The sequence below is a fragment of the Myotis davidii genome, unplaced genomic scaffold (assembly GCF_000327345.1).
Source record: "Myotis davidii unplaced genomic scaffold, ASM32734v1 scaffold370, whole genome shotgun sequence".
NCBI lineage: Eukaryota > Metazoa > Chordata > Mammalia > Chiroptera > Vespertilionidae > Myotis > Myotis davidii.
Window position 1 is genome coordinate 12123433 of NW_006288615.1, and position 14564 is coordinate 12137996.

At 40.6% G+C, this 14564-nt stretch overlaps 1 protein-coding gene across 1 annotated transcript in view; it reads left to right on the top strand.

Moving 5' to 3' along the window:
- CCDC141 (coiled-coil domain containing 141) overlaps positions 1 to 14564 on the top strand; it is a 171533-nt gene that overhangs the window by 114259 nt on the left and 42710 nt on the right. Inside the window, exons 9-10 of the mRNA XM_006760570.2 lie at positions 11159 to 11300; positions 12940 to 13059. Of these exons, the coding sequence (XP_006760633.1) occupies positions 11159 to 11300; positions 12940 to 13059 (262 nt within the window). The remainder of the gene's footprint in view (positions 1 to 11158; positions 11301 to 12939; positions 13060 to 14564) is intronic.

Here is a 14564-nt window from a genome sequence, read left to right on the forward strand (position 1 = left end):
AGCAAAATCGCATATCAGCCGAGCATACACCCAGCAGCGCTGCTGATGCCTGAACGGTATGTGGAATGAAGTGGGCGGGCATCGGGAGGCCACTATGGCACGGGGCAAGCACTATGGGCAGTCTATCTGAAGTGTACCTGGCGTATAAGATGACCCCCCACTTGGAGGCATATTTTTCAGGGCCAAAAAATCGTCTTATACGCCGGCAAATACGGTATGTGCCCTGACTGGGACTCAAACCTGCAACCTTTTGGTGTCGGGGACAACTCTCCAACCAAGGGAGCCCCCTGGCCAGGGCATTGTGTTTTAAAATCAAATGAGATAACACCACTCTTGACACATTAAGAGTGCCCAATTAATAATTGGTTCACTTATTTTTTTTTTTTTACTTTCTATACAAAGAGCTTTAAAAGCTAATAAATACTGAGTCACATGGTTGTTTCAAATGATTACAATAGAGTCAGCTTCACCAAGTCATATTCATTTTAGTAACTGGGAAAGGTTATATTTGAAATAGGACAGATAAACATTTATCTTAATGTAATAAAAGGCAGAATTTAGCATTGGGACAGAAAGGAATTTCAGAAACCCTTAGATCTGATTTTTTTTCCTTTTAATAAAAAAAACACAGGCTCATTTATCTGAGTTCACATTTATCTGAGATTAAGCCTCCCAGTACATCTGAGACCTTTGCCATTTTTGCTCCGTAATTACTATCTTATTTGGAACAGGTCCACACTGTTTTGCTATCCTGGAATCAAACACCTTTGAAGTTGGAGCAACCTCACAAGGGAAATAATGGTTATTTAAATATTTCTTCACCTTTTCTATTTCCTCACTATAACCTATATATATAAAAGGCTAATATTCTGTGTCTGACCATCCGACCAGTCGCTATGATGCGCACTGATCACCAGAGGGCAGATGCTCAACCCAGGAGCTGCTGAGCTGTAGTGACTTGGCAGCAGCAGTTCTCGGGGGACGCATCCGAAACCAGAGAGGAGGGAGCCCGATTCCTCGTGGGGCTGCGTGATTCCACCTTCGGCCGTGGGTTATGTTGTTGCTGGGGCACTGTCGGCCCCAAATCTGGCTTACTGCACACTTGTGTTTGGGTTCCACACCCTGGGGCTGCGTGATTCCACCTTCGGCCGTGGGTTATGTTGTTGCTGGGGTACTGTTGGTCCCAAATCTGGTTTACTGCACACTTGCATTTGCGTTCCACACCCTGTATGACAGCAACTTTGCAGAGTCCCCTCTTGTACTCGGGGACCCCTCGGGGGATGTTGGAGAGCCGGTTTCAGTCCAATCCCCACAGGCCAGGTCGAGGGACCCCACCTACCAGAGAGACCCCACTCACTCCACAGATGCTGGGGAGGGACCTTGGGAGGTTGGCTCCAGGGTGTGTCTGGCCCGTCTTGCCCAGTCCTGCCCCTCTGCTGGCCACCTTCTAATTAATTTCCTTTCAATGTGCACTAATCCATGCACAGGGTCACTAGTCTGGTGATAATTCTGAGTCCTTAAATAGTTTGTAATCTTTACAGGGTATATCTGTCCCAATCCAAATACCCTTTACTTTGAAAGGCATTTTTGTGCATTCCTTTGCTCTTAGTTAGGATGCAAGTTACCCATAATAATAGGTGGTAATGGTTAAACTTAGACTGTCAGTGGAGTTGAAAGCTCCTGGCTTCTGGCCCTCCTCATCTCTTTCTAGGCCTCATTTGGTATCACCTTTGAGCACTGAATCTAAAGATAGACCACAGGAATTCTGCATTTATTAAGCCACAGGAAGCTGTAGCGATTGGAAGTGCTGGTTCAGAGGCCTTGTGTGAGGGTGAAGTTTTCCATGATTGAACAAAATGAGGAACCTTTTTGTTAGTGTAACTTCCACCTCAGAACTCAAGACATGCAAACACCCAGCAAGACCAGGCCACCTGGTGAAGTATTCACTTGCCTTTTTCTGTGTACTAAAGTTAACTGAAGATTTACAAGTAAACTTTCTTCAGTATCGACTCAATTTCTATCCCTGCAGAAAAGACTGTACCATTTTTCATCCTGCCTTGTTGTGGTGAATTTAAGCTGTCAACATAAGAACATCCAAACATGTAGAGCAAGCAGGTCAAACTCAAAGGCTAACACGGGCCAAATAAACAAGACATGCGGCCTGTGGCCCGCGAGTTTGACATGCTTGCTGTAGAAAATTTTTATAAGAGTTTACTTGAGCTAAACTGGTGACATATGCTGGGGAGCAAGATCTCAAATGCTCCTGGAAAATAAAAGTTTGCAGTTTCTTTTATGCACTTGAAATTAAGGAGGGAACTTAAAGAAGATTGCTTGAAGGTGGGAGAGAGCAAGGCAGGTGTTGGATTATAGATTGGTTAAGATTATGTGCTCTCTTTAAGGGTGGTAATGCCTTAGAACAAGGGGTCTGAAAGGGTGGCTCACAAATTAGAAGGAGGGGTCTGAAAAGAGGCATCTCATAGGTGTGTTAACCTAGATGTTCAGAAACACTGACAAGGCTTGCTTAAGGCAAACATAAACCTTTTACTAAAGAAGTTAGATGCCTGGGTGTGACTACCCACCACAACCTGCCCAGTTAGGAATTTACAATCAGCTGACCCTGTGAGGTTACTTTTCATAGAACCACTTGATTTTGTCTACAAAGTGTATAACATACCTCATCCTTGTGGAATATTTTGTTTTGGTATAACTTTAAGTGTCGTCTGTTTTGATCTAGCATTTAGTGTTACTTTCTTAATGTTAAGTCTTCATACTTTCATATTTTACAGAGAAATAAAAACAGGACTTACTAGTAATTGGGATTTTGCTTTCTCTTTCCACAATTATCATCTATATTGGTTCCCACTACTTCCCTTGGTTGATAGTGTGGATGATTATGAACCTAGATACAGCATGATCTATTTGTTTATTCCAAAAATATTATTGAGCATTTTTTGTAAATCAGTGCTCCCATGTATGAGGTATGACAGGCAAAGTGTCTTCCTCATGCTGCTTATATTCTGGTAGGAAGAAGCAGCCAACTAACAAGTAAATCAATAAATAAGATGCTTTTACACAGCCAGTTCTATGAAAAAATATAGAAGTGAATTGGGACAGAGAGGGCCTGTGGGAGGGGACCACTTGGACACTGGTCAGGGAAGGATTCTTTAGAGGAGGTACCGCGCAGATAGCTGGGGGCGAGCACACCTGGCAGAGCAACAGCCAAGGTGTAACAGAAAGGACCACGTGGCTGGAGGAGTGGGGACAAGGGGATGGGGCATAAGGCAGGGTCAGAGAGTTAGGTGGAAATGAGACTGTTCAAATGATGATTAGCAAGTGTGGCAAGCACTTGAGTACTTTCTAGACATTAACAAATTAAATCCTCAAAACCATCCTTGGTATCAGCACCGTTGTGATTATTGTCCCTGCTTTGCCGATAAGGACTCTAGGCCACAGAGAGGTGCAGGAACTTGCCCTACTACCTGTCACCTGGCAGGAAGAGGCAGAGGCCTTGACTGCAGGTCTGAATCGCTATGCTAATTAGGCTGCTAGTTCTCTGTCTTGTTATTCCTTTCAGGGATCCTGGCCACTAAGTGAACAGGGATTCTTTTTTTATTCTAGTGTGATTGAATTGTACTCCATCTATCTTCTAGTTTCAAGTTACGTTTCACCTTCCAAAGGTTTTCTTCCTTTCAGTTTATTTAAACATTCTTCGAGTGTGTGTGTAAGTATCAAATATGACATACCGGCACCAGGCTTCAAGGGCAGTCAAATATATATACAAACCTGGCGCCGAGTCTCCAGAACCTTACTAACAGCCAGTCAGGGAATAAGAGCTGCATCAAGGGGGTGTGAGGAAGTCATGGGGACAGTGGGTGCTGGGGATGCCTTTTTCAGAGAAGGAAACATATTCCCACACGCCTGATCAGGACAGGATAAGTGAAGGAGTGAGATTTGAGGGCCATTGTTGAGTTTCATTGTCTAAGACGGGCAGAGGGTCTACATCCTCCAGCCAAGATGAGCACAGTCGCATACCACACAATGCTTTTTTAGTTCCTTTGTGCTGACCAGCTGTCTCATGGCTTCACTGTTCGTTCATTCTGCGATGTTTGGATCATTCCTTAGTTGTTTGACTTGTGATGGTACCCTTTCCTTCTCCAGACCATGAACCACTCTGTAGGGCTGAAAACATGCAGGAAGCTTCTCTTATGTTCCTCATCTTAGCATTTACATATTAGGTGACTCGATTTGAAATGTCATGGGACCTGGTATGGCATCAAAGGAAAGCCTCTATCTCAGTAAAAATATTTTTAAAGATCTTACGTGGAAAACAAAGACATTCCCCATCCTCTAAAAAACTAAACAAAGAAACAAAAACAGAAATTTCCTTTGCGTAAGAGAGTCATTTATAGTTGCATTTTATAGGAATCCCGTTGAGCATTTAAGAACTTAAAATAGCTGTTTTTAAAAAAAGTTTGATGATGATACATTTAGATGGTAAATGTCACATACTGAAATTTAGGAAATTACAAAGTTCTTATGACAGTGTTAACTCAGCCACTTTCCAAATATTTTCATGTCTATATTAAGTTATTCTTTTCAGAGGTTGAGTAAATGTCATCACTGCAATCTGGGCCTGGTAACATTGTCCAGGCTTTCAGAATTCTGCAACTCTCAGTGTGAAAGGCACCCAAAGTTCACCTTTTCCATTAAATCTAGTAGTAACTAGATTAGGTTCTTGTAAAATATCTAGGAGCCCCTCATTGCAAAATGAACTTATTCATTTATGAAGGTGATGATGTGATGTGAAGTAGCCAGGACCCCAAGTAAGAAGGTCTGGAACTATGGTTCCGGCAGAGGAGGCCTGGCTAAAGGGGCAGGACAGAAATATCTGCCTTGGGTCTCTACAGAGGAGTTGTCTTAGACTAGAGCAGTGGTTCTCAATCTTCCTAATACAGTTCCTCATGTTGTGGTGACCCCCAATTTCATTGTTACAAATTGAACATAATTAAAGCATAGTGATTAATCACAAAAACAATATGTAATTATATATGTGTTTTCTGATCGTTTTAGGCGACCCCTGTGAAAGGGTCGTTAGACCCCCAAAGGGGTCGCGACCCACAGGTTGAGAACCGCTGGACTAGAGGGTTCGAGGAGAAAATAATTTGAGAGAGAGAGAGAGGCCTCAGAAAGAAGATGAGTGACATGTTTATGAATATAATGTTCATTACCATTCTCTTTTCAATAGTGTGGATCAAAAACCACCTAAATATTTTCAGAAAATAGGGAAATGTTTTAATATTAAGGGCAAGCACATCATGAAATATTCATATCAAAACAGTGTTTTTTGAGGAATATTCAAAGACCCAGAGAATCCTCACAACATAATGTGAAGTGAGTGAAAGTCAGATCCAAGTTGTGCATCTGGCATCACACTGACTCCAGAGGGGAGAGGCAGGGACTGACGGCAAAAAGAGAAACTGTTTGGATGGCACTACATTCAAATCTATTTTTATATTTTCCCAATTATCTCAAATGAGAATATTTGCCTGTTTAGTTCTTGCTGTGCCCTTTTATCTGAGGGTTTATGTCATCAAGCATGGAACATGTTAGCCCTTATGTCTTAGAATATTGATTTTCTGCGGTGCCTTCCCTTCTCCTGGAGCTCCAGGCAGTGTTGGCGCCCCTCAGTCTGTCACTCAGGTCTCCGAACGCCTTCATATTTCTTTCCTTTAGCTCTTCGTGCTGTATTCTGTGAATCCCTCAGACTAATTTTCTCTTTTGTTATAATTTCCCCTTTGTTTTCATTCAGTGATTCTTTTAGTTTTCATAATTACATTTTTTTTTCATTTTCAGGATTTCTAACTCATTTGTTTCATATCCAATGTTGTTTATTTCTGACTGTTTTTGTTTCAGATTTTCTCGTTCTGCTATTATGGGTGTTGGGGTTTCCTTTATCTCTCTGATGATCTCAGTTGTATTTGTGGTAATGTCATTTTCAGGTTGTCTTACTTATTTTCATCTCAGATAGAGTACATTTATCTCTCAATTGGTTAGTGGCTTTTGTTAGGATGTCTTTTTCTTGTATGTCCTGAAATTTTAGATTGTACTCTCATCTGGAGTGGGAAGTGTTTGTTTGTTTGGCTTTATTTTCCTTGGGTTTGTTCTCTCCTCTTGGTTCTTTCATCCTTAACAGCTTTGCAGTGACTTCCACCTGAACTCATAGGGTCCCCAGTCTAGACTCAGTCTTCTGTTGTTTGATTAGCATCCCATTAGCTCCCACTGAGACACACTGGCTCTCAGAGATGTGTTCCAAAAACTACGTGGGGATCAAGAGGTGGTTCCTGACTGCCCCTCTGTGTCTGATTTCTTTGCTCACTCAACTACAACATTTTTCAACCTCCTTTTACAAGGAGGGAGAATCCCATCCCTGCTACTTATTTCAGGTAGAATCCAAGCTATGGCAGCCTTCCTGTAGATGTCTGTGGCCTCTTGTGGACATCTCGGCATGCGTCTGTGCCAGAACCAGGCATGCTGTAGCTTCAGCCCCATCACTGCTTTCGGTTTCTTTAGCATTATGTGTATTTTAAATAGGGGTGTGTGTGTGTGTGTGTGTGTGTGTGAGAGAGAGAGAGAGAGAGAGACAGAGAGACAGAGAGACAGAGAGACAGAGAGTCAGAGAGAGAGAGATTTGTTTGCTAGGGAGGGATTCTCAATATGTATAACTTAAGTCAGAAAAAAAGGGAAAACAGACATTTCACTTCTACAGAACGAATGGCACTTTTTTGAAGTAGATAAGAGAACTAGAGAATGACTGTTGTTTCCTCCAAAATACAGAAAATTATAAACATGAAGGGACACTGTTTTGGTGCCTGCCAAGAGAAGCAGTGAGCTAAAAGCTAAGGAAGATATATATATTTTTTTCCATTTTCAAAGTGTAATTTGTCCATGGACAAGAAGAAAAATGTGATCAGCTGATTCCTTCTGATGAGAGAGAGTGAGCTGTCAAGTGCTTACCATCTGGTACAGCTCCTCATCCAGATGGGCTGCCAATGGTAATTTATGAAAGGTTTAGAAGCAACGTGCTGTCCTCCGGAAAGAGTCATTAGAACACATTAACATTGGGATGTGCTCCCCTCCCCCAACCCCTATTTGTGACAGATGCAAAGACAGGGCAACTGCTTTCATATAGCAAATAGAATAGTCTTATTGAGCCAGAAGTCTATATGTCTCTGTTCTTTAGTGGGAAAAATCAATCATCTTTCTTCCCTCTCCCCTCTCCTCTATTGCCTCAATGAACAAGGGAGAAAAAGTCCCCGTGATGGCGTTTCTAACAAATGTCTGCTAAAGCCTCAGTATGTTATTTCTGAGTATCTGTGATGCTTGAAGAAGTCAAAATCAACATCAGGAATAATCTGATGAACCTAACACTCTTACAGACAGGTACCATCTACTCCATTCTTTTTATATATATATATTTTTTTAATATATTTTATTTTCCATTCTTAGAGAGAAAGCTCAAACATCAGCCAGTATTTCCAGTGAAATCACAGAGCCATAGATCCTTAGACCTAGACGTCTAGTCCCCTGTCAGCCCCTCTCCCCCCCAATGAGGCAGCACAGGAGCGGTGTGGCTCCCAAATCAGAACACAGTGACAGTTCCTGTCACTTGCTCTTAGTTCTGATCCCATCATTTATTTCACAGGATTGTTCCTGGGTGACTGGCGGAAATCTATTCATTTATTTTCAACTCATGTAAGAATTGCTGGCAGAGTGAAGTCATATTTGCCCTTTGATAAAAGCATATGCTTTACCGGCTCTAAGAACATCACCGATGTGCCCACTATACATGTTTTAAAGTGTTTGGAATGTTCAAAGGAAAAGTGTGGGATTAGTGTAGAAAGTTTCTAACTAAACATGATGAAATTGAGGCAGGTCGTAACCTGCAGATTAGGTTTTCACTAAGAAGGCATAGGGCGGGGGTGGCCCTGGGTTTAGGAGTGTGACAGATACTAGTATATTCCAGCTGGGACTCAGGGAGAGGGAAGAGATGCCAGAAGAGATGGAGATGATCTAGTTGAGGACATAAAGAAGAAAACAGGAGCTGGCCAGGGTAAGCAAGATAATGGGGAATTTCTCATACTGAGGGAGAGGTCTAAGCCCCAGGTAAGAGTAGCGCATGCAGTGGACAGGCAGTAATGCACAGGGAACCAAGGCAATTCAGTCTGACCCTAAGGCTTCCAATAACAGGCACAGGGACTGGCCGGCCCATGAGCTGTATAAGGCCCACGAAATCATTTGATCTGGCCCTGACAAGGCATTGGGGGTGGATTAGTTAAATGCTTGACCAAATGCAGAAGGCTAATTTTTTAAGTTGATAATTTTGTATGGCCTGCAAATGATGTTATAAATATCCAAATGGCCCTTGGCAGGAAAAGGTTCTTCATCTCTGAAATCGAGGAAGGAAGTATCAGTCCACATAACTATAAATGCTAAACCGGCAAGGAAGAAGTTGGGCAGTCTTCGGATAGCCTAAAGCTTCTGTAAGTGGGCAAAGGGCAAAGTTGTCATTGTTTGGAAATGGTTATTAGTGACATTTTTACACAGTGACTATGCATGTGTTCTTATTCTTTAAATCTGTTTTCTCTTCCCTCAAATATTGATCAAAGTGTATTTTATTTCATTTTAAAACATTTATTAACCTACTACTTACAAGGCTATGTGCTCAGGGCTGCAGAGATATGTTAATGAAAAAGAATGCTGTCCTTTTCTGTAAAGAATTTACAATGTGATTGATATAGCCGTTAAGGCACAAATCACCACATAATGAGACCGAATCTCTAGGTCATTGAAAAATCAAGAATGGATAGTTCTTCCAAAGATAGAGGGAGAGATACCCTATTTGATTTATCAAAATTCAAATTGTAAGTTGCTAAAGAGCATTATTTTTAGGGAAGGAATTCTTGGTTTGGTTTTGTTTCCCTGTTTCCTTTCTCTGTGTTGGTACTGTGCCCCTCTAGTGGCTGCTTTGAAAACTACAGACAGTCTAAGAGAAGCTAGAATGCATGCCAGCCTCTCCATCAACACTCAATGTCAGGGAAAGTGAAATTTGAAAGGAAGAAAACCCTCACTCTCCTATCATGTGTAACAGCCCCCGAAAAGGTACTGTGAAGTGGTAAAGGGAGTGGACTCTGAAATCAGATAAGCAGGTTCGAATCCCATCTTGGCCACTTAATTGTGACCTGGGAAAGCTACCACGCTTTTCTGTTCCTCAGTTTGCTCATCTGCAAAATGGAGATGACAGTTGTACCCAGATCAGAGGGTAGTTAGGAGAATTAGAAAAGAGAGCTCAAAACATTAAAAATGGTGACTTGCCAATGTTTACCATTTATTTCACAAACTTTATTCTCTGTATAATCTTTTTATAGCACTTATTCACTTTTTCTTTTTTTTTACATATATTTTATTGATTTTTTACAGAGAGGAAGAAAGAGGGATAGAAAGCTAGAAACATCAATGAGAGAGAAACATCGATCAGCTGCCTCCTGCATACCCCCTACTGGGGATGTGCCCACAACCAAGGTACATGCCCTTGACCGGAATCGAACCCGGGACCCTTCAGTCCCCAGGCCGACGCTCTATCCACTGAGCCAAACCGGTTATGGCCACTTTTTCTTTTTTGTTTATCTTTCTCATTCCAGATTTGAATATACTATAGAAAACTTGGAACCTATAAGATAGAGGACAATTGGACTTTTAAGTGCTTTTTTTGGCATATAATGGCCCAAAGTCTAAAACCTAGTTAAAATATGATTAGCATTACCAGTACCCTGCTTTTACAGATTTTGTGGACTTACATATCATAAGAATTATTTCTAAAACTCTCCTGATTCTTTGATTATACTCTTCACTATCTTTGAGTTATTAACATACCAACTGATTGTTTTAAGTGTAATATTTGTGGAACATTATGTGTCAGGAATAAGATCTCCCAGTTAAACTTCTCTGGGACTCAGTGACACCCACATTATGCACTTGAATCTCCTATTCATTGGATTGGATTCTGTCACCTCTTCAGCAGCCTCATTGCCATTCCTGCGATGCCGCGCTTTACCTCTCAGTTCTTGCCCTCATTTCATTACTAATTAAATTCATTTTTACAGAGTCATAAATTAATTATTTGAGGTAAAACTTCTGAAATCTGTACCTCATTCCAAGATCTTTTTAACTCTGGGTAATTAAATTTAGGAGATATCATGTTCATCTTTATTCGTATTTGAAGGAAATGACTGACAGGAAATTAAAGACTTCAACTTCTTGCATAGTAGGAGGGACTCTGTCTTAGGAATAGGTTGAAAAGGTACAGAGTGCTCATTCCATCAGCCGTGTTCTTTCCTTGTCCTGCATTGCTGGCCGGCCAACGTTGGAAATGATGTGGAAACTTGCTGATCTATCTTTAGACCCAGTAAATGGGGTCCAACTCAAAGTTCATGTGTGGTTTTAAAGGCATTTTCATGTTACGAGCGCTCATGTCACTTTTCTGTTCCTCAAGAGGCCAGCACAGGTGAGAAATGAGATGAGGCCGGGTTTCTTTTATGTGAACAACACCTTAGATTCCTAATGGTTGGTGATAACTTGGTTTTCTTCTAATGAACGCAGCCTTGAGCATTCATAATCATGCAGAACAAGGTCCTTAGTGTTACATAAATATTTTACCTTATTGGATTAGCAGATGTTTTGTTAACTGGCTGATCTGCATTTCTATTCAAAGAGCTCCTTTAGATAAATGAAGCTTTAAAATAACACCCCCAGGAAAAGTCTTGGCAAGCACACAGTGCTTTTTGCCATAAGGTCCTTATACAATCTCTCAGAGAAACATTAAAAGTAAACCCTTTAGAGAAGATTAGACCTGGTTGTAAAACCCATAACTCATCTTTTCCCTCAGGACTGACTGACTTAAACAAAGGAACATAATTTGGTTTTGCTCTTTTCTGTACTAGGACCATCGCTACTTAAATTCTGATTATCCTAAAGCCTGAAGCTTGATAACTTTTACCAACTTGTACCTCTCCTGAAAGAGCAAATCTACTTTCAAAAGTTCCCTGACCCTGGGGCTTCTAGATGGGGGTGGAATGAACTAACAGCTGCCTGTTCCACTCAGCTCCCGGGTGACCGGCGTCCATGACATGATGGGATGCATCCAGAGACGAGTGGATCATCTGACCGGACAGTGTTCAGCGCACAAGGACTTTGCTCTCAAGAAACAACAATTAGCAGCCTCAGTGGAGGGCTACCTGAGGAAGGTAGTTTCATAAAATATGTCCTCCTTAAAATACTATTTAGATGAACCCCTTGTTTGATGATAATAAATGGTTTGGTAATTGCACTTGTGGGCCTGAGGGAGAATAGGGGATGTCTCCTTAGGCTTCTCTCATGGGCCATGTTAGGTTTTACAATTGAACAGAATAGAGTTGCCATTTACCACTGCTCATCATCCATCCCTGCCCCAGGGTGCCAAAACTATATATGTAACCCTACTTGCCACCCAGCCATGAACACGTATACACAAAAGCAGTTCTAACCATGTGCATATTTTGATGGTGTCCTTGATTTACATGACTTTCTGCATGGTTCCAATATGCGCAAATTTTAATTAACATGGAACCATAGAACATGAGGACATTTGATACATAACAAAAATGATGCGTTGTAGGGGTTCCAGGAATAAATTTCCATTATCATATTTTATTGAACTAGGCCAGTGCAATGGACATGGTCATTCTGAATACAAGCACACACTTGGAAATCCTTTCTGCAGAGTGAATAGGATGTCTTGGTATGGGAGAATTTTATTTTCTATTTTCAAAGAGGAATGAAACCAGGCAGTTACTATTTGACTAAACAAAAAGTTACTTACCTGTAGGTGGAATATATAGCAAAAACTAGTAATATCTCAATGACATTAATGTCTCAATTTTTTTATGACATTTTCATGTAATACAATGAATTTATATGCCCGACTTAAACAAGTAAAATTAGGAGACTTCACAGGAGAGGTTATCAGTTAACCATGTCTCTATTTAAATTGTCACCCCACCTGTTATTGGTCCAGAAACTTGGGAATTTGAGCCTGGTTCTGAGGCCGGGGATCCAGGGAGATTCCAAATATGGCGGCAGCTGTGGAGCCACATTCCCTAGAGCTTGAGAGTCAAGCTAATTTGGTGGTGGTGGAAAACACCAGGAGCTCACACAGCTGTTGCTATTGTCTTACTGCCAGTTCAGAACCCATTTGATCTGGGAAGTATGGGCTCTAATGAGAGCCTGGATGAAGGCAGTGACTTGAATGGAATAGAACCTTCAAAGGTCACTTTATTCATTTATTCATGTGTATAGTCTTTACATTCGTCAATTAAATCACCTAAGTGTGTTCCTGTTTATTATCACGTTTACAGGGTTTGGTGCTGCCTCAGGATCCCCCAGCCCTAAAAATAGTAACCCGTAGATGATCTAATACCCACGCTCTAAACCTCTATCTCAAAATGTGCCAGTAATTGGGCCCCATTCAACTTATAGTGGGTGCTTGTGAGTTAATTAACCAGATACATTCATCTCTGCATATGTGTTAGCAAGTACAGTATCCTGTCTAGATAATACAGATAACAAATTCTTAGAGGGTGTGGATGATTGCTTTTTATCTCATTGCTACTAGTATAATGAAATATTTTAAAACATACACCCTCTATTGGTGGGTCAGCAGCATTACCTCATATGAAGAGCAGCATTACTAATTTAAATATGAAATTCTAAAATATTTAAAACTATTTTTAGCTTAATGTTGATTTACATTAAAGTATAATGGGAATATATAGAGTAATATTTACCTTCTCTATGCATATGCAAATACATGTTACCAAGGCTACAATGTGTTCTTTTTGCCTATAGGTGGAAATGTCAATTCAGGAAATCAGTCTAGTACTTTCCAATGCCATGGATGTCAGCTCCAGCCTTTCTGAGTCAGAGAAGATTTTGCGTAAATATTTGGAACTAGATAGCCAAGCTAAGGTACATACAATGAGAATCAGTATCATGGTTATGATTTTGTAAAGATGATTTCTTATATCTGGTAGCTATAAAACTTACTCCTAGTTCTCATGAGGGCTGCAATTCTAAATTAATATTGTGGTAAATAATGACTTATAAGCTCCTACTCTGAAGTGTATCTGAATTATCTACATTTAAACATGCACTTAGTAGGGAGTTTGAGCTCACTGAAGCTCAGCATTCTAGCCTGGTATTAAACACTCATTTAACCCTTTTTCTGGCCTGAAAGATGTTAGAAACTCCCTTTGGGGATCCAGAGGAGGCAGGGAGAGTGCATTTATAAGACTATTTGTGATTTTCTACTAGAGTAAGTTACAAAAGAAAATTACCAGAAGCGACATGTGTTAATACAAGATTTCAGGAGGCAAATCTTGTTTGCACACTAAGCCTTAGGAGACAGAAATTGCCCTCCTCTTCCTAACACCTTCTTAACCCTCTTCACCCCTTTCCCGTGGGACTTAGGTTCAAATATTCCTGCTAGTTGCCCCAGACCTGCCCCGGGTGTTTAGGAAAGCGAGTCACGTGTGCCCCTGGCTCGCCAAGTCAGCAGGGGTGGCTGTGCCTCTGCTCAGTCCTCGGCAGCATAGGCTCCTGCACAGAGGCACCCGCACCCAACACTCACAGACACGCCTACTTGTTACATGAAGTGTTTCTAATTCATCATTTAGAATGTTTAAAATAAAATGTATGTCTGAATTCACATTTATATTCCAAAATTGTTAGAATTAAGAAAGAAACCGCATGGAAGAAACTCCCCCTGCCTTCTGGAAGCAGCACTCGTATATTAGAATTACCATTGTTCAGTGGAGTACTTGGGAAGCATATTAAACACAAGTAGGGAAGCCACCCCTTCTTGCTGCAAATGAGGATGAAGGTTTTTCTGTCATTTTTGCTTGATTCCTAGCGTGGTATCACATGAAATCTTATATGGCTTTCTATGGCAATTGTATCTGTAATGCCTACAATACTTACTCATTCATTTCATCATTGGTTAGAGCCCACATGCCACAAATTGCACTCAAAATAAAACCCAGAAGAGTGACCCTAAGCAAGTCAAATTCACTGACTGTTTTGGCCTTTTGAATCCCATATCTAATATTTCCCTACTCTTGTTTAAAAATCCTACTAGATAGCAATTCAAACAAGACTGTGTAATTGATTTCACAAACAAGTGTGTAATTGATTTCATTTTTATAAATTTAAAAATGAGTAAACAATTTCTATAAACTTGCCATTTTGTATATAACAAAATTAGTTTAAGAATTTGCTAGAGCTTATTGTTAATTTCAAAAACAATTCTGGTCTATACTTATTTTATTTAAATTATTTAAAATGTTTTTGCCATTTTGTTTTACCACTTTTCATACCTAACAACTTTTCTTCTATTTGTAACAGAATTTAGAATGCTCTAAATAAAGAGCGTAGCTGATAGACTGAAAGAATACCTTGAGGTGGTTTTTATTTTA